Here is a 25,128-nt window from a genome sequence, read left to right on the forward strand (position 1 = left end):
TCTGTATACAGAGCCATTCAGAAACAATGACAGACTTCACTTCGGCAAGGAGACTCAGAATTGATGGACTCTTGATGTCTTCTGTTAGAGCCTCACAAACAAGCTTTCTCACAAAGCGTTCAAGCCTTGCAAAAAGGATGCTCTAATCCATAAGGAAAGTCATTGTATCAAAGAAGAGTAGAATTATCAATGAAAACAAAACCTAATCAAAATCCAGCAAATATACAATTCCCAATCAGTTGCACTTTCTGTTGAGCTTTCCATTTTTGGTATCCGAAATTCTACATCTACATTTGCAATTGATTTTTGATTCCTTCCTAGGCTAAAAACCAGTACATTATTTTGGCTCTTTCAAAGGATTACAGTATACAGATATATATTGGATAAATTACTTTGAAGTCAGTATAGTGAGACTTCACTTAATCACAGAGGCTGGCAGTGCATTTTAATTATTTCTTACTCTATGTCAAGCAGGGTTGTTGATCATATTTCCTATGTTAAATTCCCCTCTCAGTTATTTATATTGATTCAGCTAACCCATACCTCTCTCTTCCACTCCATATACATTTTAAGCAACATAAATTGCTATTTTTTGAGCAAATAAGCTCAGTCAACCCTGGTAACTCCCTAGAAATAGATGTCTATATATGTATACACAGGCATCTATAGCCATATGTATATTCTTTTTTACTAGAAAATGGCTCGTTAATCTAATAACTGCTCAGATCTGCATTTCTAAGTATCTATGGAATATGTCTGTCTGAAGACCTACAAACTGCAGGGAGGGGAACAGAAAAAGAACAACTGTAAGTTACTGAAATAAATGGAAATGCATGGAGGTAGTTGCCGACTATTCTATGGACATTTGATTCTGATTAATTCCTGCACTGATCTAAGGACTTATTTAAAAATAAGAACAGAGACAAAACTTACTACTGAGATAAGAGTATCCATTCATAAATGTATACAGTATGGGTGTGTCATGAGAGAAGATCAAAAACAGCCAAGGAGTTAGACAGAACAGATATAAGGAAGCAGTTAGAACAGGTAAAGTTATAATGTATATATCCTTTGATGTGGCAACTAATCCACCTGCTGTTACAGTGAGGCATAGTGCCAAACACTAGAGCAGAATAAAGACAATAGAGGAATGAAATATTGTTTTACTGTGGCTACCAAATAGCAAAAACTAGTTGCATTCTTATAAGCAAGAATATTTACTGGGACTGCGATCTTGTCAGATTTAATTACTTCAATAGCTGTTGCTTCAGGAAATCAATTACTTCTTAATACTTGAGAAAAACACAGATTTTGTCTTCTGTTTGAAAAAAAGTTCAGAGCAGCGAAATTCTAGTTTATCTCATGAAACGTAGCACTCCAGCAAAAACTGAAGCATTATAAATCCAAAAGTTTCTGGAGTTTCTCTTAGTATCTTCTTCTCCAGAAAGTTTATGAAAATAATTAGGCCACAACTGTTCTCTTTGTGCAGGGGGGAGTTCGTGTTCAATGAAACACAAAGCAAGCTTTTAAATTCATGGCATCTGTTTGATGACTAGCATTGTGTTACTTTTGGAGCAGAAGTAATAGTTTGGTCTGTAAGACCAGACTTCATTACAATGATAATGGATAGGTAGATGACAATTCCTTTGAGCTTTATCTTCTATATCTCTAATTACTTCTTTCTTTTTATTCTTGTAGTGGATTTTTTCCCCTATTTGCTTCTTCAAAATTTTCTCACTCCTTTTCCTTCTTTTTCAGTTGTCTTTTCTTGCTCTACATGGGACCGTACCTATTGATAAATTGTGCTCTCATAGCTCAGTTAATCAATTTGAGAAGAAATGTAAGCACAGGTTCAGTGAGCTGCTTCCTTAATCATCAACACTCTGCTTACTCATTTGTTAAAGCTGCTGGAGAAATAGCGAGGAAAAGTGCACACTGCCCAAAGTAGTATTCTTGCAATGGAGAAAAACAAGACTTCGAGTCCTGAGGGCACTCACCACCTCAAATTCACTCAATTTGTCTGGCACCTCCAAAGTTGGTGGCAACTCACTCATGAGAAATTATACAGCAGAAATAAAAAAAAAAACCAAACAACATTCATAATTTCTCTTTTGGAAAATTGCCATATTTAATTATTGTCCATAGCAGCATTTATTTATTGTTGTAAAGGAATAAACAGTTATTTTCTGTGACTTCTATATGAGGTACAATTTCAAGACAGTCTGAAGATCTAATTTTTAAAATAAGCATATAGCTCAATAAATAGAGAAAATATGAAAACGAACAAGGTCACCATAGCAATACCAGCCTGGTATGTATGTGTACATGCATTCCTAAGCAAATCTTGACTTGTCTGCAATTGCCACCTAGTGGCTAGTTAAAAATTAAAGACACCTATTTTCCTTGTCAAGAAACACAGAATCATACAGATTTCTGGTAAAGGATTTCTTAATTTTTGGTACTGGTTACTGTTTTTCAGCAGTGAACAATCATTCAAAGGTAATGCACTCCCCTCTTGCCTTACCCAGCAGCACAGAATTATCAAGGTTTTAGATGTCAGTCAAGTGGGAGACTTAGAAGTAATTCATCACCTTTCCACAAGCTTAAGCGGCTTTCAAAGTGAATACAAGGGAAGAAGAAAAGGGCAACCAAAATACCGACTTCTTACTTTAGAGAGTTGGCCATAAGAATAGTGTATTTGATTTCCTATGACTAATCCTCTTTCTGCCATATTCTTTGAAATGTAGACCTGGCAATGATTACGTCAGGTAATAATGTTGTAGCAGCATATTGAGCAGCACTCAATGAGTGATTTTTAAAATAACAAAAAATATTTTATTTCACTAACTTATTGATTTGACATGTTCTGTGACAAATTATTTTGTCAAATTATGGGTTCAGCCCAGATACTTGGTTATATACTGACAGATTACTAACCTTTGCACAGCAAGGGAGTTTGTATATACGCAGCTCTACATATCTTTCAAAGAGACAAAGACTGCTTTTGTTTCCCATATATAAACTGACTAAATTTAATTACTTATTTCATTTTCCTGAAAGAAAATTATACTCAAAATATAAGCTCTGTTAAACTAATGTTCATTAATACGGGAGGCTATTAAACTCTGGGATGAACTCCAAGAAGGTATGTTTTGGTTTTGGTGAAAAAACAGTGCTAAGGCATAGAGATAACAACCCTTTGAGTGGCAGCTGGAGCTAGTAAATATTGTACTAGTTGTATATTAGCTGTATACTATAGCTTTAAAGTAAATAGTGTCAAGGCAACATTGCCCAAAGGTACAAATACTAGACCTTTAAACACATGAAAAATGACAAGGTTTCCAGACTGGAGGAATTTACTTTCTAAAGAAAAGATGCAACAGTTGTTTTACGAAAGGATAAAATTTAGCATCTCAAACAAGATTGTTCCACATACTGAAGAATTTACTGAGCATACGTTAGCAGGGAATTCCTCTTAAAAGGCTACAAAAGACTGTGAACAGGACGCTGATTGAAGGAGTTAAAGGAAGCCTAAATAACCACTGTCTCTTTCTTTGCTCACAAGGAAAGGACAATTCTTGATTTGGTAGAAGTGGTCCTTAACTATAAGTTCCTAAGAGCCACGGCCAGCAGATGATCATGTTAGTACAGGAGAACTAAGGACAGCAAGGCCATGTGGGAGTCAGCAAGATGGCCTCTGTCTTATTCTGTCTATCTTCAGTGACCCTTATATAAACCACTACTTTTTTTGCTGTTGTTGTTCCAAACCTGACAGAGTGCATCCATCTTCAAAACTCTGGGTGAAATTTCCCGAGGTTTTATGAAAAGATGCTGAGGAAATAAAGAATTGGCAGATTTTCCACTCATAGACACAGAAAAAAAGAACTGTCAGCAGAGAAAGTTGAATGTAATAGGGATGTAGCGCTACAGAGATAATTTTCCTGAAATTCTTTGGGATACCAATGACAAAGCTTTTGAAAATCAGTACTGTCTGAAAACTGGACCATCCAAGACAAGAAGTCTCTTTTACTGTACCTAACTTTTGATCTTCCCCTATAATCCATTCTCTTTTTATCATTCTTCATTTCTGTCTCCTCCATTTTTTGTCTTGTCAGAACTCTCAGATTTTTTGAAGTCATTTTTGTGACCGAGATACAGAACGGGAGAAGAACAACATACAGTAGAATAACACTATACAGCAAAATAAACTATTTAAATACTTTTGTTACATTAAAACATAACAAAACCTATGCTGAGATCAGAATGAGACTGTATTTTGTCCTTGCAAAAAAAGGAATTCAGCCATTAGAGGAATATGCTAACACCTCTCACTTTCGAGAGCTTGTAAGACAAGACATAATTTGTGTGCCTGAGATTTTTTTTTTTTAATTGTCCTGTTGGAACGTAAGTCTCCAAGCTTTGAGTATTTCCTAAAAGTGTATATCTAAAAATCCCACTAATGGAATACTTCATATGAAGAATAAAAAAATCTTCAAGCAGAATTTCTAAAATCTTAATCAACTTACAAAAGGTACCAACAGACAACTTCATAACAAATAGGCACATAAATATTTAAACTAACATAAAGATCACACATGCGTTTCTGCACATTGCTGAAGATTCAAAAGATTCAGTCGGAGCAACTGTCTTACGGACGAGGTCAGTGAAAATGAACTCAGTAGGACACGGGCTCTATTAAACTCCTCAGTGTAGAGGTACAATGACTGTGACCACATTGAGACTTTAGGAGATGCTAGCATATGCCAATCTCAAGCATAAGAAAAGTGCTCAGGCAGGAGTTGAAATTTGTATGGATAAACAGTGGAAGAAGGACGACTGTGACAGACTACAAGTGAATAGCACTACTTGTTTCTTGTAACCAAAACACCATGCTAACATTGCTCTTAAACTATTCTAAAATTACATGGAATCAGACTTAATAAAATTCCAAGAGACACAACTCAGTGTACAGATTAACTTCTGTAACAGAATAGTCTAGGTAATCAATATTACTATAATTACTTCACTTCAAAACACCTTTTAATTTGTAAGGTGGTAAAAGCTACATAGCTAAAAAAACCACTTCTTTTGATCAAAGATGATGCTAATTTTGTTTCTTGTTAGCTATGTGCTCCAGTCACATTCATATTAACCTGGCAGTAGCGCTAGCTATATTCCAGCATGGATTGCTAAAACATGATCAGTGCATAGTTTTGGCTTCTACCTGCAACATTCCCAAAACATCGCTGACAAAAGCCATTCAAAAGATAAAATGAATCAGCATATAACCAACTACCTTAACAAAGCCCACTCAACAGCAGTAGGCACTCAAGTGCTGACAATTTAATTTATACATAGTGTATTGGAATGTAGTATCTTTGAATTTTAATGAAACAAGTGGAAGTATGTAGTGTCATCACCTCTCTAGCGCAGGAAAATTTTACAGGAACTTTCTTCCTCCATTTCTACAAGTCTAAGCTTCTCTGAAAAGGTTTTTGCCAGAAACTAAAGAGAGTGAAGGAGGAATTCAGCCTCCACAGCCAATATTTCATAATGTGCTAAAAATACTTCAGCTGATATTATTCTGAGTTGTATAGAATCTTTCATTTTTGAGCTGTTAATTTTAATTGCTCTATATATTTCTGTGCTCATGTTTAGTTTGTAGAAGAAATAATGACAGACTCCCTATCTTATCCTGCATAAATAAAATGCAAACATTTTGTATGTTTATTACTGCATAGAAACAGATTTATACTGGCTACACATTTTCTTTCTTTAAATAACACCCAGAACAATTATACATACAAAGATAATCTCAAATAGAAGAGAAGTTATATACATGATTGAACGGCTCTTGTTACTACAGAATTACAGCCCAGATGATGCTCCAAGCTTTACTGAGCCAAATGGAAAACATTATGCTATAACATGTATTCCATGTATTGGATACACCACACTCACCATGAGATTAATGAATTTATACAAAGCAGGAGCATTACTACAGAGAATGCCAAAGACTGCATGTATCATAGAAAAGGATACTAGGTGTACTCAAGATGCTAAGAGAACAAAGGTCTATGATGCAGAAACCTTATTTCTGCATTTGGATATTAAATCAACATGATGATGTCCTGGAGCATCAGTCACAAGTGTTATGATATGACTAACAGTGACTTTTCATACTGTAGTTGCACACCAATAACTAAGAACATCCTATTGTAATGTTAACGTAGTGTAAATTTTCATCATGAATGCAACTGAACTGAAGTCTTGTCAATGTGCTCATTCACTCATTTTTAAGTAAAATTTCCCTATTATAAAACAAAAACTGTGATGAGTGAGGAAGAGAGGAAATAGAGAACTGTCTCCAACATTGTAAGTATGGTTTCTTTAAATGCCAAAGCTTTCACTAAAATATACTTCTAAAAAAATAAAGCAACAACAAAAGAGATTGTAAAAACTACTAAATACTCATAAAATGAGATACTATTTTAGTGCTATTAGTGCAGTCATAATCAGCATATGACTTGAGAATTGGAATAAATATACTGAAAAGAAACATGGCACAAAAATATGTTCTGAAAGCAAGAGATACTTAGAGAACACAGACCAACCACAACAAACAGCACACACGCTCTGACTTTCTCTAACAGCTTATCAGCTCATCTCAGTGATAGTTGTTTGTACTGACTAGAAAATATGACACTAAATTGCTTTGATGCAAAGGTCCAAGAAAACGCATAGACATTTTCATCTCTGTTAAGACAACCTACCATTATTTTAGTGAAGCCCACATCAGAGCATACTTACCTAAAAATGATTTTGTTAGCCTAGATGACATTATAGAAGACTTTTGACAAGATGTTTTATATGAACCTGTAATGTCTGACTTGTCTCTATCCCCAGTGCTTTCTAATAAACATACTTTAAAAAAAAAAAAAGAAAACACACTCAAGATAGATCAATGCAAATGTAAGTCCCATACCGTCTGTCCATTTTAAGTTAACATTCATTTCAGCAGGACAGTGTTTGAAAACAAATTTACAAAAATTATATTCCTAATAGTGCAGTTTGAAAAGCAGCCAAGGCATCGGTTCATTTCTGGGGAAGGAGGGGGGGGAGGAAAAAAAAAAAAAAAGGTAGATGTGATCACATCCCTGCTCCCAGACTTGGTGTCTGGCTCCTTATACTGCACAAGCTCTGCCAAAGCCTTCTAAAAGCTGTGAAGGAAAGGGAGAGGGGAAAAACAGAACACTTGTACAGCAGCTCACCACTATTGAAATGCCTTGTAGAACATCCTGTTTATGCTGGAATCCAGTTGTGACTATAGACTATAAACTTTCAGAAAGAGTATTGGTAGTATCACAGATCAGCCTGTAGCCTTAATGAGGCCTCGGACAAAATGCCTGAAATTTGAGAGCTGCCACAATAGTTTTGACAGCTCGATTCCGACAGTCTGCCTTGCTTAGCGTGCACATATGGGTATGCTAAGGATGTAAAACCTATTGTAATAGCGTTATGAAAGGGAGACAAACAGGCAGCATCTCATCCACACTGTCCATAAACAATCCCAAAACTATTCCAAAACTACATTTGAGTTTTATCTCAGAGAGAATTAGTCCATTCACTGCAGAAGACAGCCCAGAAGGGAAGTAATACAGATACAGTGTGGATAATCAGAAAAACTGGTTTGCTAAGTTAATTGACAGAACAGACTTATTTTTGATGGCAATTGCTCAGAGGGGTCTCCACTTCAAGAGATTGTCTCTCCCATTAGAATGAAAACCAGATGGGTAATTTATTATTCATATTCCAAACACTAACAGTAACACACATTTTCTAATAAACAAGCATGCAATTCTCTACCATGCATTGACTATCAGAAAATATTATTTATATCTGTTGGAGAGACTGAGGTATATTCAATATTTCAGGTTTTTTATGGTCCTTCTTTGAGCACATTAACATTCAATATACCCTAACTAGTTTCTCTTTCAAATGACATTCCTGCTTTCCAAATTAAATGCTAACATGCTTCTTTGGCAGGTTAAATTATTTTATTTCTTTGCCTTTTTGGACAAGCTGGTAAAAGCATTTTTCCTAGGGAGAAATAGGAATGTTTTTTTTTTTCCTTCACTTGGTCTGAGAAGGTAAAAAATTTTATTTATCTTCCACATAACTTTTTGCTACTAAAAGGAAGGAAATGCCCCCTGAAGCCCACCACTTCATGCTTTTTAGTTTAATGATACAAACATCTTCTGAAGTATAGAAGTGTAAACTCATTAGTAACATTTCAATTCTCTCTGCTGCAGAAGCCTGGAGGAAAGAAACCTTAATACAGAATATCTGATTCTAGCACTGAAGTTTACATCTTAAACCAAATTATAACAACCAATTATATGCAATCTTTGTATCTCGAGTTAGGATTTCTCTCTGTTCATTCTAAAAGAGGCTTGATCTTAATTGTCTTTATGCCTTTCCACCTCTGTCGTAACTTATTTTTGCTTTAAAAGGTGAGAGCCTCAAAAGTGGTATTTCAAGGTAGGTTTGGAGAACATAAACAAGTCTTTATGAATGTAATAAATTCATTTAATAGGAAAATTATCTATGAGTAATATAATAAAGGAGTATTCTAATGTAGACAAGACTAATATATTTATATAAAATTAATTAAAAATAACATATTCAAATAATAAATGTAATTAACTTCCCCTAATAGCATAAGCAATCCACCACAGAGTGGAAAAAGTAACCAGCCTATGGATATATTACAAAATAAGTTGACTAAAGAATTTTAGGGTTTATATTTACCTTTTACGCAGGTTTTCATGGAGTAGCAAATAGACGGTTACAATGCTATAGCAGAAGATTTACACTATCAAATGTGTCCCTTTTCAATGATGTACTATATTATTATGTAACACTTTGTTATTTGTGAAAAACGCATTAATTACGAAGCACATACATTGTAGAAAAAGAAACCAAATGAGAAGAAGTGGAGTGCACAGTTAAACTAAAATAGATGTATACATGAGAGCCACTGAAGTAAAGTTCTACCAAGAAACCCTCTCTAAGTTGCTGCAACACAGAAGTCATAAAAATTCATGTGAATAAGCTTATCTATTGAGAGAAACCCACATAAAGCCAAAAATATACATCATCCATACATCAGATGTGGATTTGTCTGAAAGAAGATCAGAGAAGAGCTTATCTGAAAAAGAAATCCTGCTCTGTACCTAAAGTCTGGTCATTTCCCCTTAAACCTATGAGTAAGTCCCTCCTGGACTCCACTTAATGCCTTAAAGGAACGAGGAGATATAGATCCACTACCTTTACAAAACAAATGAAAGATAAAGAAACCTTTGTTTGGAACCCCGTCTCCCACAACTACAGCAGCAAATGGGATGTTTTTTCTGTTTGAATTCTCACTTTATCTGATTTACACTTATCTTTTGCTTTAATCATTCCTTAAAGCATTTTAAAACACAGTTAAAAATAAACTACCTCAGCAAATATTCAGCTAAAATTTGACATAACATCATAGCAACTGCAAAAATATCTACAATATTTATGATTTCTGGCAAGAATCTTCCCAATCCTTTAACACTTAGTACAGTGACTGGGCACCGCAGTATACCTTCTATATCAATAAATGATTCAGAAACAGATGGTATAAGTTCCATAAACATTTCACACAAAAAAAACCTATGCCAATGTTTTTCCTTATAAGGAAAAGCCAGCCTTAGGCAACCCTGGATGCTAACTTTAGCAGCATTATTTTGGAGAAAAACAACCTTTAAGAAAAGTAGATTTTGTGTCATTTTTAGCATGATGGGCCAAAGGTCACCTTGTGTTGTATGTAGTTGTTCAAGACAGCTGTCTGTTCAGCTCTGATTTGTAAATGCCTACGCACCACAGAATATTTAGCAAACTCTGACCTTCATGATCATCTTTTCCATTCTCTCCCATCACTTTCCCCTATCTGGGTGCATGAGAAGCGGGAACAGCAGTAACACTGCTCCATTCCATTGTTAATTCAGAATCCTAGACACCATTTTTTACTCATCAAAAAGCGCAAGCACTTCCTATAAGTTGTTTGATGATAAATTGTATGGAAATATGGACCATGAAGGTAGGAAGATATAAATGAAACCTGAACTGTGAAGATAGGTAAAGGAAGAGCTAAGGAAGTCACCAGTATTGTGAGGATGAGAACTTCCCAGGACAGGTTTCTGCCAGAACTCCAGAAGTCACCATACCAGTCAGGACTTGCAAGGAGCCACATAAGTCCACCCATGCAAAGTGGTCACAACGTAACCGTTATGTCTAACATCTCTGCTCCTAGATAGAGCTGTGGAAGACCATGGCCTTTCTCCCCAGACTGCAGAAAGCTTCTAATACCGTTTGTACCCATGAAGCTTAAGGCTAGTACCTGCAGAGACAGATAAGCAGTACTCAAACCTGCACGGATAAGAACTGACAATACTTTTGGGCACAAGTTAAAAGGACAACAGCCTCGTGGATCCCCTTTAGCCTTCATGAGCCAAGTCCCACTTCCGCATCTATTCCCCCTCTCCCACAGGGCCAGAGGTCAGGTCTTTGCTAAGAAAGGCCATGATTAAACCAAACAGAACATTTCTGCAGGTAGGTAGCCACTACTTTTCTACTGCTATTCTCCCGCCTATGCCTTGACTTGAGCCCCTGAAGCAGTCTGCAACCCTGCCTCCTCCCACACCAGGTCCTGCACGCTCATCCACACACACACGCAGCTATGGGCTGCGACAGAAGTAGAACGCAAAACGCCTCACCAGTCCCTCCATCACCAGTCAAAGGTCAGTATGCTTCCTAAACTCCAAGTAAAATGGTATAATAAAATATATTCAAATATGCCCTTAAAAAGGCCACTTTGGAAAAAAAAACCCCAACAGTCCAGAAAGTCAAATAAAACACATTCCAGCCACAAGCATGTACATGGAGATCATTATAGCCAAAGACAGGAGAGGAAGCACAAAGAGCCCAAGTGTCACAGCCATATAAGCATCTGGCAAGACCTCCAGAGCAACAGCATAGACAGCTTAGCCCTTCGCTGCTATGAGGCCTGAAGCCAAATTCCAGAAGAAAAGAGCTTCCTTTCTTTCCATAGGGTACCTCCCAGGGCTCACCAATCCTTCACAAGGAGTGGTTCATGAACTAGGAATTCATTACAAATAAGTATTGAGTGGAAGTCTAGGAGGTGCATGCATGGCTCACAATTCTACCCTTCTACTTCAGGTAAACTTCAGGTAATAATATTAAATTCTGATCCACAGATAACAGAAAATATTCATAAGCATAAATGTTCTAGAGTAAAACATCCATTTAATAAGCTTTTTCTGTCCACCATTTACATACAATATGGCAACTGCTAGACTTAGATGAAAATGAACATTTCATGTGTTAAAATATTACATACGTAATATAAATAATATTAATTTTTAATTCTAATTAAAAGGTAAATCTTCTAATAGGCTCACTTACTGGATGTTTGGCTGAAAGCCTGCCAGTCGCAGTTCCTGTCTGATTCCATGTAGAGGAAATAAATCCCTGTAGTCAAGTACAGTAAAAATCCCCAAAAAGAAAAGGATGAAGACAGACATCTAAATTTTATTTAATGTAAGTATCAGTAATAAAAACTCACTGCAATCAGGACTACAAAATAAAAAACAACTTTATAATTTTCCATATATAAAAGTTCTTAAACATGCGATCATTTCACATCCTTTTATGATTTATTTGAAATACCATATTTTACAGGCTACTTTTCATATTTCTACCTTTCTCATGCACGTTCGTAGTCCATCCACATAAGTTGATTTCATCTTATGAACCTAAATTACATAAAGGTTTAGATAAATGCTTATTTATAAAAATAAGAGATTTTTCAAATTAAAGATCTTAATTTCCAAATGCATATTAAATTGTTTTGTAGACTTTTTTTAAAAGACAGTTTTATCTTAGTAAATAACAGATGTCTACTCACTAATAGCTTGACCTATTAGCATAAGTTAGGTAAGTGCTCGGTTATACCCTAAAGCCAGGTTTTTGCAGATACTAGTAAATAAACTATTGGAATTTATTTGTTTACATCTTATATACCCAGGTCAATAAACTATACAAAAAAGCCAAATACTTTTTTTTTAAAAATCTTTTAAAAAAGATTTTTTTTAAAAAATCTTGGAAACTCGTCCACTGAAAACCCAAACATTAAGTGCGACAGCAAACAAACTAGGTCATTTTGATTTTCAGGAGGCTCATCACCTTAAAAAAAACCCATAACTAGTTATCTCCTTCACTGTCTGCAGAGTATTTCTTCAGAACTCAAAAATAAATGTATTGCCCTAACAGCATGCTTTATAGGACTAGACAAATTTAACAGTGAAGTTTTCCAATTGTTTTTGCAACAGAGTTGTTTGCTAGCTATAGTCTAACATAGTGCAAAACAGAAGTATAAACATTAAATTTAAAAATTCTTAAGAATACCTACGACTTCAAAATTTAAATGAATATTTGAATGAACTTACATTAGAGCCAACTTTTTAAAATTTATTTAGCTGGGAATATGTTATCTTTCTTGCTAATTTGCTTCAGCGAAACTACATAATGTGAAAAATATCAGCTTACCTGACGGTATTCTAAAATTATTTTAGGCAAAGGATGAAGATCTTGCAACTTATTTAGCTGCAAAATAAAGAATGTGAATTACTGGTATACTTTTCTGTCAAGTCATATTATTTAACAATCTTAACAGAATAAGTTTTGGAAGAAGAAATTTTTTCGCCACGCTGAATGGACAAAATACTGGCTAAAGAAAAATATCCTTCAAGCAGTCTCACCCTAGGCCCAAGGAAGCCTTTATTCTTTCCTGCCTTCAGCAGGAGGGCTGGAGATTACCCCTTCCTATTTCATTTCCCTTCCTGTCTCAGACAGCGTGAAAGAGACATGCAGACGTAAAAACTTTTTCACAACAACTTTGAAAACACTGGCGCATTGGGGGGGGAGGGGCACTTACCGTCCTTTGTTTATTTTTTGTTCTAGATAGCATCAACGCAAGAGAGAACATGATAAAAGTATACAAAATAATACATATATACACACATACATATTTACACACACAAAATCCAAAAGAAGAATTTCTCCTGTTCATCCCCCTAACACAAATTCCAGGAGACCTTCACGAAAAATTGAAACTGTTAAATCCAAAAGCAATAAAATAAAGCGTATTTCTGATTACTTTGATTGTAAATTGCCATAAAATTTTGTTAAGAAAAAGAATGAAATTATTAAAATAGAGATTGGATATTTATAAGTACAACAAAATTATCTGGAACTGTAACAGTTCAGGGTGAAAAATAGATGCAACTGAACCAGAATGGAGATTTAAAAGTTTAAGAAAAGTTTTTTTCTTGCTACCAGTGAGAGAGTAGTATTTCGCTATTAGAAGGTTTTAGCCTGCCTTTCTCTAAATAACCAAGCCTCAGCAGCTGTTGGAAAGAGAGTAATGCGCTAGATAAAAGCATTGCTTTGATTACTGCAACAAATCTTACGTTCCCACAAAAAGATGACATGCATTCTATTTCACTGATCCCTCCCACCTCCCAAGGCTCTCTGTCACTCTACAAGATTACGTTTGATCTATGAAATCTCCTTCTCCTTGAGTAGTGTGTGGGTTTTATGGTTATACTGTTGACATTACCTCAGAGATCGTATCTGGTAGTTCAGACACTTGGCCCAAAAGTTGAATTTCCTCTTTCACATATGAGAAACAAATACTACCTTTCCACCTTCCCCAGAGGTGTTCATTCTCAGCAATGAGTTCTGTACTTTAATTTGACTCCCATGTAAACTAGAGCAATACAATTGCGGCACCAAATCAGAAACAGGTGCAGCTACACAGAGGCTTCTTCTCTTCTAAGAAGGAAATTCATTACTATTATTATCTTAACAAAATGGTCTATCAATGATCTGGACGAGGGGATTGAGTGCTCCCTCAGTAAGTTTGCAGACGACACCAAGCTGGGCGGGAGTGTTGATCTGCTGGAGGGTAGGAAGGCTCTGCAGAGGGACCTGGACAGGCTGGATCGATGGGCTGAGGCCAACTGTATGAGGTTCAACAAGGCCAAGTGCCGGGTCCTGCACTTCGGCCACAACAACCCCAGGCAACGCTACAGGCTTGGGGAAGAGTGGCTGGAAAGCTGCCCAGAGGAAAAGGACCTGGGGGTGTTGGTTGACAGCCAGCTAAATATGAGCCGGCAGTGTGCTCAGGTGGCCAAGAAGGCCAATAGCATCCTGGCCTGTATCAGAGATAGTGTGGCCAGCAGGAGCAGGGAGGTGATTGTGCCCCTCTACTCAGCAGTGGTGAGACCACACGTCAAATACTGTGTTCAGTTTTGGGCCCCTCACTACAAGACATTGAGGTGCTGGAGCATGTCCAAAGAAGACCAACGAAGCTGGTGAAGGGTCTGGAGCACAGATCTTATGAGGAGCGGCTGAGGGAACTGGGGTTATTTAGTCTGGAGAAGAGGAGGCTGAGGGGTGACCTTATTGTTCTCTACAACTACCTGAAAGGAGGTTGTAGCGAGGTGGGGGTCGGTCTCTTCTCCCAAGTAACAAGCGATAGGACGAGAGGAAACTGCCTCAAGTTGCACCAGGGGAGGTTTAGATTGGATATTAGGAAAAATTTCTTCACTGAAAGTGCTATCAAGCATTGGAACAGGCTGCCCAGGGAAGTGGTTGAGTCACCATCCCTGGAAGTATTTAAAAGATGTCTGAAGTGTGGTGCTTAGGGACACGGTCTAATGGTGGACTTGGAAGTGTTAGGTTAACAGTTGGACTCGATAATCCTAAAGGTCTTTTCCAACCTAAATGATTCTATGATTCTATGAAAAGGAAGGGGCATCCACATTTGCCTCAAGCTACCAAGAAGTCTGCAGTTTGGTCTTGACTTCATCATTTTTAGACAAATGTTTTTGGCAGGTTTCTGCACTTGTGTGGGATCACACATGAATGTCTGCATTGCTGAAAATTATCTGCTGCAACACTAACAGAAGAGAGAACTGAACAAGCTTCATACGTGCAATATTTATTGCACTGAATCTGAAGATACATTTGATCTCTTGTACAGGTGTATCAAGGTATCTAAACTGTTTGGTCATTATTGCTCTAAGGGAACAAGATTCTATCAACATCCTGCAGATCTGACTCCAAATGCAACTGCTCTTACTGAAGACAAGCATTTCCCCAGAGAGGAGGAAAAAAAAGCCTGAGGAAAATTCATGCCCACAACAAGTAAAACACTGGACCATACAAGGAAAGCAACAACTCCCAATTCAAACCACAGGTATCAAATAATTTCCTACAGACCTCTTTACCTAGCATGAATGAATGAGTTAAAGGTCCATAAAAAGATGACAACATGGTTTTAGCCCAAATCTCTTGACGGCAAAGAGAAAGTCTGGGTTGCTATTTCCTTCACCAGCAGATTTTACATTAACATTCTTTTCTTCCACCAGTGGTCTCTTTCATCGACCCAGTCAGTCATATTGAGCTACCAAAATCTGTAAGAAAGTCTCCCTCCTTTGGGGAAGATGGTCATACATGCATGCTGGTACTAAAGTTTTTAACCCTGATTTTTATAGCTGAAGTTTAGCTTCAGTAGCTAGTTTGTTTTTCCACATCATCGAGTGCAACTTTCATTTCTGGTATAAGTAAATGAAGTGTGATTAGTACAATACACATATAAATCAAGATTGTTAGGAAAACTTTAGACAAATGACAATTTCACTGGAATATAACTTAGAAGCTTTGCTAAATCATGCAGATGGTTTTAAAATCCTTCCCCATCTCACCACAACTTCTGACGTGGACACAAGTTGTTGTATTTCAGTTCTGTGAATTTTCTCACACAGTGCATGCAGTTTTAACTTTTCAAATAGTACCTAGAGTAAGAAAAAATATATAAGAGAAATGTTTCAGTGTTTAAAGTGCTGAAACAGAAAGGAAAATTATTTCCTGCCTGAACTGAAGTCTAGAAAACAGATTTCAAGGAAAATAGAGCATATTGTAGCAAAGAGAACACAGAATTGAAAAGATCAAATCTTTATTTTTGAGCTATTGAAAAAGTAGTGTATTTACTAAAATCGAATGCATTATTTATGTAAATATATTCAAATACAGATTATCCAGCATTGCCAGATTTATGGAAAAGCTGGTATGTCCTCCATTAAAATCAGAAAATAAGATAATTAATATTGAAGAAAAAGAATTATGAAGTTGTAAGGACAATTTTATATGCTTTATAAATCTTCTGTATTAATAACAATTTACAGAACTTACAACTTACATAATAATAGTAATATAAATATTACCTCTCTGAGTTGACTACTGCTGGTCAAAAGGAATCGTTCTCCAGCAACTTGATGAGCTTCCTGTTCAAGCTCTTTGAGTCGCAACTATAAATTAGTACATCAGAATTATTCTGTTTATATTATTATTTTCTTTAATATCTGCTACTTCCTAGCTTAATGAGTATATTGGACTTCTATTTAAAAATAGGGTACTTGATAATGTGTAATCATTGCTGGCTATCAACATTTTATTTAGTAGATTGCTTATATACTCTTTAATCTATATTTCTTCATGACCTGGGAAGGGGATTTACTATAGTAAAAAGTACCAAAATTTGTGGGAAAATAATTTATATTACTGAAAACTATAGAGATTTGTGAGAAAAAGAGCTATGCAAATTATTCTGGTAAATTAATAATCTGTCAGACCACTATGATTATCTAGTCAGATTTTATGCTACAAAATAGGATTCTCTTGTAGCTATTTTTATGAATGGGGAAATGGCAAACTTGGAATTCTCAGAACACATAAGGTGTAAAGAGTGTTTTATTTACAGAGATAGAAATATCTATCACTTCTCAGATAACTGTAGGTTCAGAAAGAGTCATTACAATTTTTACTCTACAACACATAACCCAAAAGGACCTGTGCATTTTGCAAAGCAATCTCAGTTCCCGGGCAAGGCTAATGAAGCAAATGTCTCTTTTCTGCTTGCCTAAATAAACATGGAAGTATCCTAAAATTTAAATATCATTACTTATGTTTATAATAATAAAAATAATGGAAACCCTAAACTGTCACGTAAAATGTGACAAAACAAAAAGCTTCCTCCTCTTTTTAATCAGTTATCCTCAGTAAAAGCAGAAAGATGATGCTATACAATTTCCAAAAGAAAGAAAAAGACAAAATTTACCCCCAGAATCTCTGATGTTTTTTTCAGTTCTTGTTTGTTCACATGTATTTGGTGTGTTTCCATCACTGTAAATACAATTATATACTGAGAACACTTACAATTGACAATTTCGACCTTACATGTTTCTTAGATTGTAAAATGGAACCTCAAACTCACACAGCTGTTATGAGGCTAAGATAACATTTAGTATTCTGAGGTATAACATTCTACTTGAGCATAGTCAGCAGCTGTGTGAAAATAGTGAAGATTCATATGTTGAACTGAACTTTCATACCTGCCAGAATTTTGATAAGTGGAAGCTCTAATGTGCAAAATAATTTCCACAAACCTTGAGCCTGTAAAGCAAGATACAAATAAATTCTTGAGTATCAGCCAATTTTAATCTTAAAACATATAGCAGTGTCATTACGTGGATCTATCTTCCAGTAAGCAGTATTCCACTTTCTGTTTAATCCCTTTTTATATGACAACGCTGTTTGTGGAATGAAATACTACTTACTCTGAATTATGGAATCTAAATGCTGTAGTCCATTATAATTTCATTTTGTGGGGAATAGTAATACATTTTGTAATAGTAATCATCTTGTACAGGAATAGCAATAAAGAAATATACATACCTCATTTTTCTAAACGGTTTATTTTTAGAGCAAGCTCCATTATAATAGGACATACAGTTATCCCGTTTCTTTATTCACTTGAACAATTAAGCAACCATTCAGAATTCATAACTTTGTTTTCATTAGGAAGAAAATAAAAGATGATAGGGTTATGTACCCAATTTAGTTACAAAGAACAGGAAGTCCGTTTTTTCTCTACTACTGAAGCAATCAGACAGCAACACTTGCCTAAAAACTTATCCTGCAGGCTGGCTCTCAGTGTTTCTGTGCCTTTGGTGTTTCCCTGTCACCTTCCTTCACACATCGTTTCATCATACTGCTGGGCCACTTAGATATCCAGATTAATATGGCTCCATCGACTAATGGTCTAAGCCCTACACTTGCTACCATCAATTTCAAGGAAAATCGCTAGGATTCTATGATGTACCTTCCACCAGAACCTGAGCATATCCCTAAATTCTGACACTTTTCCAGGTATATGATTACAGGGAGAAAACAAACACACACAAAAAACACTAAAAGACTAAAAGACTTCTTGAGACGCATTCTGAACTGCAATAAGGGCTAACATAGAATAAAACAGTTCACTTTGGAAGGGACCTACAACGATCATCTAGTCCAACTGCCTGACCAATTCAGGGCTGACCAAAAGTTAAAGCATATTATTACCGGCATTGTCCAAATGCCTCTTAAACACCGACAGGCTCGGGGCATCGACCACCCCTCTGGGAAGCCTGTTCCAGTGTTTGACCAGTGTTTGGCTAATACAACCTACAGCAAAAGATACGCTGAGAGTTTTTGTACCCAAGGAATACATCGAAAAAAACCAGCTATGCTTTGTTTTAACTCTGCTAACACTTTTTAAACTGTTTCATATAGCTTTAAAATACCAAAAGAAAAGCCACAATATTCTGAACATTTCCTGTTCTTAGAATCTTCATCTAAATATTTAGTTAACTGTTGCAGACGAAAAGTTTCTTCTAAAGATTAACCTTGAGACTAACCGTTTCCTCCTTCTGGAAAAAATGGCAAATTTGATGGGCAACTTTATTTTATATGTTGACCAGCACTGTAAACCAGTAATGATGGAAGCCTTTTATTTAACTCGAGTAGAGATTCTGATTTCAATGAGAAGCACATCACTAACTCTCTTTAATTCATGATAATACCTCCAAAGTTATATCTGAGTAACTACTTTTTATCTCTTACCTGTAAGTCATGAGCAAGGCCCATCATTACATTATACAGCTGCTCCAAGTTCACACCTAGGTTTTGATACTGATATAAATAAATAAAAATCAGTAGTTTTAATGCTAAAATAAAAATATTTAGAATACTATCTATTTAAAAAGAGATTAAACTGTATAAATATATTTTTCTGTATGTCTCCTGTTATATTTATTTTAGTAATGTTCTTAGACCTCTGACAAACACAATTCATGAACAGAGCAGAATATTCAAGATTTTACCTGTTCCTTTATTTACATTTTGCGGAGACCGAGTATGGAGAAATAGTATCACTACACTGCCTTTGACATTGTAATCATACTTCTATTACTACTTGTGAAATGAGGAAAAATTCCTTGCAATTTTCTTTCTCCTATCAGTATTGCCACCCTTCTGTGCCTGAACTATTCACTTCCTTCCCTTCTGTTCCAGAGGTGTTCTGCACAGAGCCATGCCACCTCATTCAGTTGGCTAGAAGACCATTTTGAAATGCATACAAACACTGAGAATATGATCGTTAGCTCCAAGAACATGATCACTAAAAATAAACTTAATGTCAACCTATTAAATTTGTTTATCAGGCTAATACACAAAATGTAAACAACGAAAGTGCTGCTTTTCATTACTAAATTCCTGTGAGGAAAGATGGGAATGTGAAAAATGCTGCAGATGTACATTTTCTTTCCTGCAGCGTGTATCTTCAATGATGGCTGAACAATCAAAATTATGGAATAAATTTACATCCAAGCCATTAAGTGCAAAAGCATTAGCACTGTCCCGTAAAATTCCTGGGCCACAAACCATAGAACCTAGGACAGCATTCCAGAGGACTAAAGTTACGCACTTGCCTGTCCATATACTCTTCCCCAAGAATCACATACTGGTCTGTATTGGAGGCAGGAAAATAGGTTACATGGAATTAAGTATGAAATGTTATGATAGTTCTTATTTTTTTATATAACATAGTGAAATTAAACTAAGGGTTATTTGTGTAAAAAGAGGCATTTACTCTGTGTGGATAAATACTCCTGAGGATATAGCTGAAGTATTGGGCCAACCTGGCCACAATACTTTCAGACAGACATTAAGAAGTGTCAGATAAGCTAAAGAAGAGAACAAAAAATAATAGTACGTTTAGAAAACATGACCTACAGAGAAAGAGGATAATCAGATTTATTTAGGTTAGAAAAATAAGTTGAAGGAAGAGAACATAACAGTTTTTATAAAGAGAATCACTTATCAATTATTTTCATGTCTACTAGGTGTAGAACAATTGGCTTAATGGAATCTGCTTAATCTGCAGACTACAAAATTTCTTCATGAAGTTAGACTAGCATCTCTAAGGGACAGTCCAGGTTTTGATTGCTTCAAAAATATGTTTAATATTTTCTTGTTTATCTCTAGATTGCAGACTTCATTGCTAACCCCATAAAAAAAAAATAAATTTATCAGTTTTTAATCCCATCTCCTCCTAGTTTCTTCAAATGACTCACAGTTACAGTACTGCAGGATTTGCTGAAGAGTACAACGGCATTCACTTTACCCACTGCCTTCATAATTTAGAAAACTGCTAGTATAGCACCCTTCAGTCTTTCCATCTCCATCTCCACAAATTTTTCCACATCCTCCTTATAAAGCAGCTGTTCCATCCTCTGACCTTTCAGAAGCCCACTATGCCTTTCTTGAAACACAGAGACCAAAACTGCACAGTCTTCAAGACGTGGGTGCACCAAGGTTTTCTATGACAAGAAAGTCACGTTCCTTTTCTTGTTCTCAATACCTTTCCTTATAGTGCCTATATTTTGTTGGCGTTTTGGCTGACATAAAACTGGCAACAATGATTCCAAGATCTCCTTGTAAATTGAAACTACTCTGCATGCATTACTTCCAATTATGCTCACTCAATTCAGTGAGATCCTCTAGAGTTCCATACCCTGAGCTCAGCATCTGACTATCCAAAAAGGTAGATGTGAAATTCATTTGACATAAGGCATTGCTTTAATAAGGGTAATTAAGACTTTTAAGAAAGATTTTAGTATAGTTCTGGTTTTATATAATAAATGGGAAGGAAAAAAGAAGAAAAAAAATCCCTAAAAGAAACAACTGACAAGAGAAGTCTGACAGGGAAAACCTGCATTAAACCCCATAAGACTACGGAATTTTGAGCAAGTACTGAAACTCAGAATGCAAGACAATTACCCCAGCCACAGTGCAGTACTGATTGCAGATTCCTGCCCATGACAGTTTGGGGGGGGTGGCGGGAAATCAATAGCAAGTAGAACTGCAGCATGCCTAAGCTTACTATTTTATGTTCGACAACATGAGTGTAATGTACATCATATGGAGGACTCATCAGAGCAGAAATCAATTTTGAGGCCAATAGAATCCTAACCTACCTTACAGAAGGTAATCTGTAACATCCACTGTTTCTTCCTCAACAGCCACATTGCTAGAGACTGACCTAGATTTGGCTACATTCTCGGTGAACAGGGTATTCAAGATCATTTCTACTAAACTAATACACATAGGCAGAGTTGAAAATAATTTAAAATCTGCTTCCCAAGTGAATTACGTCCTTCTGTCAAGAATAGTAAAAAAGTTTAAAAGAAAAAAAAAATTGACAGGAAACCAAATGGCCATGAAATCACATGGAAAGCTTCTCAATTGAAAAAGCACTGAGCTGGTTCCTTGGGCATCTGGTAAGCAATCTATCTTCAGGTTTATCATTCATCCTATGTGTATTTTCAAGGAATCCTAACTATTCTATGCCTACTTTATTATTTCCACTCCTATCTTGGAGCTGATGGAACACTAAGAGGGGCTTTCATGCTATGAGCTGCAGAAGTGTCTCTTTCCTCTATAGACCTGCAGCTATTCTACAGGTTTCTTACCTTACTGCTCTCATGAAATACCTACTGTTGGGAGAAAAAAATCTGCTCCAAAAGAAATATATTCTGCTTTCTCCACTCAAACTGAGCTAGAAAGCATTTTCCTTACCAGAGTAAGCTCTCAGAAATTAAGCTACCAAATCTGACTTTACTGCCCAATTCACAGTTTCATGGTTCTTATCTGATATATTCAGAATCTTTCCTTTGGTCCTTCTGTGATGAGAAGAAAAGGACATTTCTACTTGTTATCAGATTTACACTCTCCTCTAAGATAGCATAGAAAATGAAGACAATGCTTCCATTTGAATGAAACATCCAATATTTTGTAATGAACAAAACCAAGATTCTATCATCGGATAGAGTATATGCAATGTAACTAACTAGATGTGATATCACTCTACTAAACTGGATGTCATTAAGCTATGAATTATGGACTAAAACAGAAAGATTGCCACTGAAATTGTTTCCAAGAATATTTTCTTAAGAACAGGCCTGATGTCAGAATACTATGGTCCTCCAGGGCTTTTAATCTGTCCAGCCAGAACGGTAGTTCTTTTGAAGCAAAAGCAGGTAAGAATAATCAAACCGGTTGGGAAATCTTCAAAATCCTTCCTAAAGGAGGGTCTATGTAGTCTAAACAGATCTCCAAATTAAGGATTTTTCCAAAATAAAAAAAAATTAAATTCATATCCAAATTAATGGATGGGGGAGCATCTTCCTCTCTCTTCAGGGAGGTAAGGACCCTTCTGAGTTTGTGAGAAGGTCTCTCTGGACACCTTTTTCCATCTGAACAGGGTCTTTTGCAGCAATTGCTCCCTGAGCTAGATGCCATTATCTCCTCCTTGTTTTCAGGATGATTCTCAGAACCTCCTAGTTGTTCTTCTAGGGAGTGAGGACCAAGACATCAGTACATCTAAACACTTGATCCTGTGCCCTCACAGTGCAAGAGTCAGCTGTAAATCAACAGGTAAACATAATCCATCCTCCAAACAGTGTATACAAATCTGCCTTGTACACAAAACTCACAATTTTGGCCTACCGTTGCAAAACAGCCCCGTTATTTGAAGAAAAACAGAAGTCTGGAACCAAAGCATTACAGCAGATGCAGACTGACAAGAGCAATGCTGCATCCATTATTTGATCCAAACAGAATGCAGAAGGAATCCAAATTACTTTTTGTTGCACAAACACAACAGAACCAGAACTGAATAAAAATTACTTTATATTAAGACAAATTATAACATGTTATTGCTACAGAGGCATGCATTCTGGTACACAGCCAGGGAAGAACCATCACGGGAACTTTATCATATTGGTCCAACTAATTTTTAAGAGAGAAGTGCCGAGCATAACAGAAGCATAGGAGACACCTATTAGTTACAAGAAGTTATGTTTCATGCTAAAACCAGAATTACCCGAGTTTTGGGGTAATCTTTGCTGCAAACACATTTTCCTACCACATACCATAAAACAAAGGGGCACTAGTGTTGCAGTCATTCAGAACACGCTTAAGCCTGGACCATAGTTGTTTTTATCTTGAAATGACCATATGACTCAAGATAACAGCAGATAAAACTAAATAGATTCTACGTAAGCTGATGTCTGTTAGTGGGAAGCATGTCCCAGCAAAGCCCCAGGAGCAGAAAAGAGTTAAAACGGGGTAATGAATTCCACTGACAGCCCATGCGGGTTCCCCATCTGCTCAAGAGCTATCAGTCTATACTTCAGCATTGTTTGTGTTGGTCATTTGCAAGTAGACAATACGGACACCTACTGTACAGGCTTCCCTCAGCCTACAGCAGACTTGAACACTGCAAGACTGAGAAACGCTAGGCCCTTGAAGGTAGGGTGCAGAGGGCTTTCTTTAAAGCTGAAATACATAGATCCCCTGGTGGTCATCCTTGTTTTATAACAGTCTAGTCCTATCAGTGAGGACTTCTCTCTACCCCAGACAGATTAATTTAAGCAGGCCCATACTCCAGTGAAAAGCCATCAACCTGTCTCCAAGAAACCCTGTCCATACCCACTGGTTCTGGATCAAATGAGCTGTCTGTGAAATACTATGCTTTCAGCAACAGACAGCTTACTTGATCCCATTCTGGAGGTAGAAGTAAGCCCAGAGACAGGCTTCAATTGGCACCAAGATTCCTCATCAGCAAATGCAGCAATGACAAGAGCAGTATGATGTTTAGCACCTGTTTCAGCAAAGGTTTCAAGGTATATGGACTATGACCCCTTTTACTGAGCCTTTTGGCACAGCATCAAATATACACACAAGCAGCAAGTGGCATGCATTCTGTGCTAGAGAGGTGTGTGGGCGATAGCAGGCTACAGAATGAAATAGCAGTCATTCTAAGTACTATGCCGGGTGGACAAGACTAGCACAATACAGAGGGAGCTTAACTGAAGTACTGGGGCACAAGACATGATGTATCACCTGGCATGGATCCCTCTGGGAGTGCAGACAACTGTTAGGGACCTACCAGTAAAGTCAGAGCAAGAAGGCTGAAGAGATAAATCTGCCAAAGAGCTAGGATTCGCAGGAAGAACTGGGACTCACTGAGCAAATAGAGAAGCCAAAAAGAAAGTGGGAGAGTCCAGGAAACAAAGTAATTGTGTAACGAATGGGGGGAATAATCACAGGATGTTAGAGGGAGGCATTAACTGGGACTGGGATGAAAAAGTCAGCATAAAGGCACTGGAGATGGTTGGGGCAAGGAAACAAACTAGACCTGAAGTAGAGCAGGAAGGAAATGAGACTTCAATATTTAACTGAGAGCTGGGAATCAGGATGACAAAGTTGAGAAATGGTAACTAAGAATAGATGTGATATATGAAGAACAAAAGACTGAGTCAAGCTAAGGAAAGACAAGATTAAGGATGCTGCTTCACAGGAGGGGACATCACATATAGAAATAATCAGCAAGTTTATAGCTTCTACCTGTTTGCCTGTCCATTCCCTACACTAATAGCTTAATTCATGAAGTAGCTTCTGAACAACTGCAGGTTGCAGCTAGCGTTTTAAAGTAAACTGGCTCTGGTTTTCTCAGAAATGTCTATACTGATGGGTACGTCCTGATACAACTGACCTCTGCCCATG

The 25,128-nt window shown here is 36.7% G+C and overlaps 1 protein-coding gene across 1 annotated transcript in view; it reads right to left on the reverse strand.

Moving 5' to 3' along the window:
* The window catches only part of POLN (DNA polymerase nu), a 106,300-nt gene that overhangs the window by 66,662 nt on the left and 14,510 nt on the right, over window positions 1–25,128 (reverse strand). Inside the window, exons 8-15 of the mRNA XM_075148570.1 lie at window positions 19,123–19,191; window positions 17,571–17,631; window positions 17,297–17,361; window positions 16,404–16,487; window positions 15,885–15,974; window positions 12,661–12,717; window positions 11,814–11,867; window positions 11,518–11,583 (exon numbers count right to left, since the gene is read on the reverse strand). Coding sequence (XP_075004671.1) covers window positions 11,518–11,583; window positions 11,814–11,867; window positions 12,661–12,717; window positions 15,885–15,974; window positions 16,404–16,487; window positions 17,297–17,361; window positions 17,571–17,631; window positions 19,123–19,191 — 546 coding nt within the window. The remainder of the gene's footprint in view (window positions 1–11,517; window positions 11,584–11,813; window positions 11,868–12,660; window positions 12,718–15,884; window positions 15,975–16,403; window positions 16,488–17,296; window positions 17,362–17,570; window positions 17,632–19,122; window positions 19,192–25,128) is intronic.

Source organism: Calonectris borealis, chromosome 4 (assembly GCF_964195595.1).
Source record: "Calonectris borealis chromosome 4, bCalBor7.hap1.2, whole genome shotgun sequence".
NCBI classification, from domain to species: domain Eukaryota; kingdom Metazoa; phylum Chordata; class Aves; order Procellariiformes; family Procellariidae; genus Calonectris; species Calonectris borealis.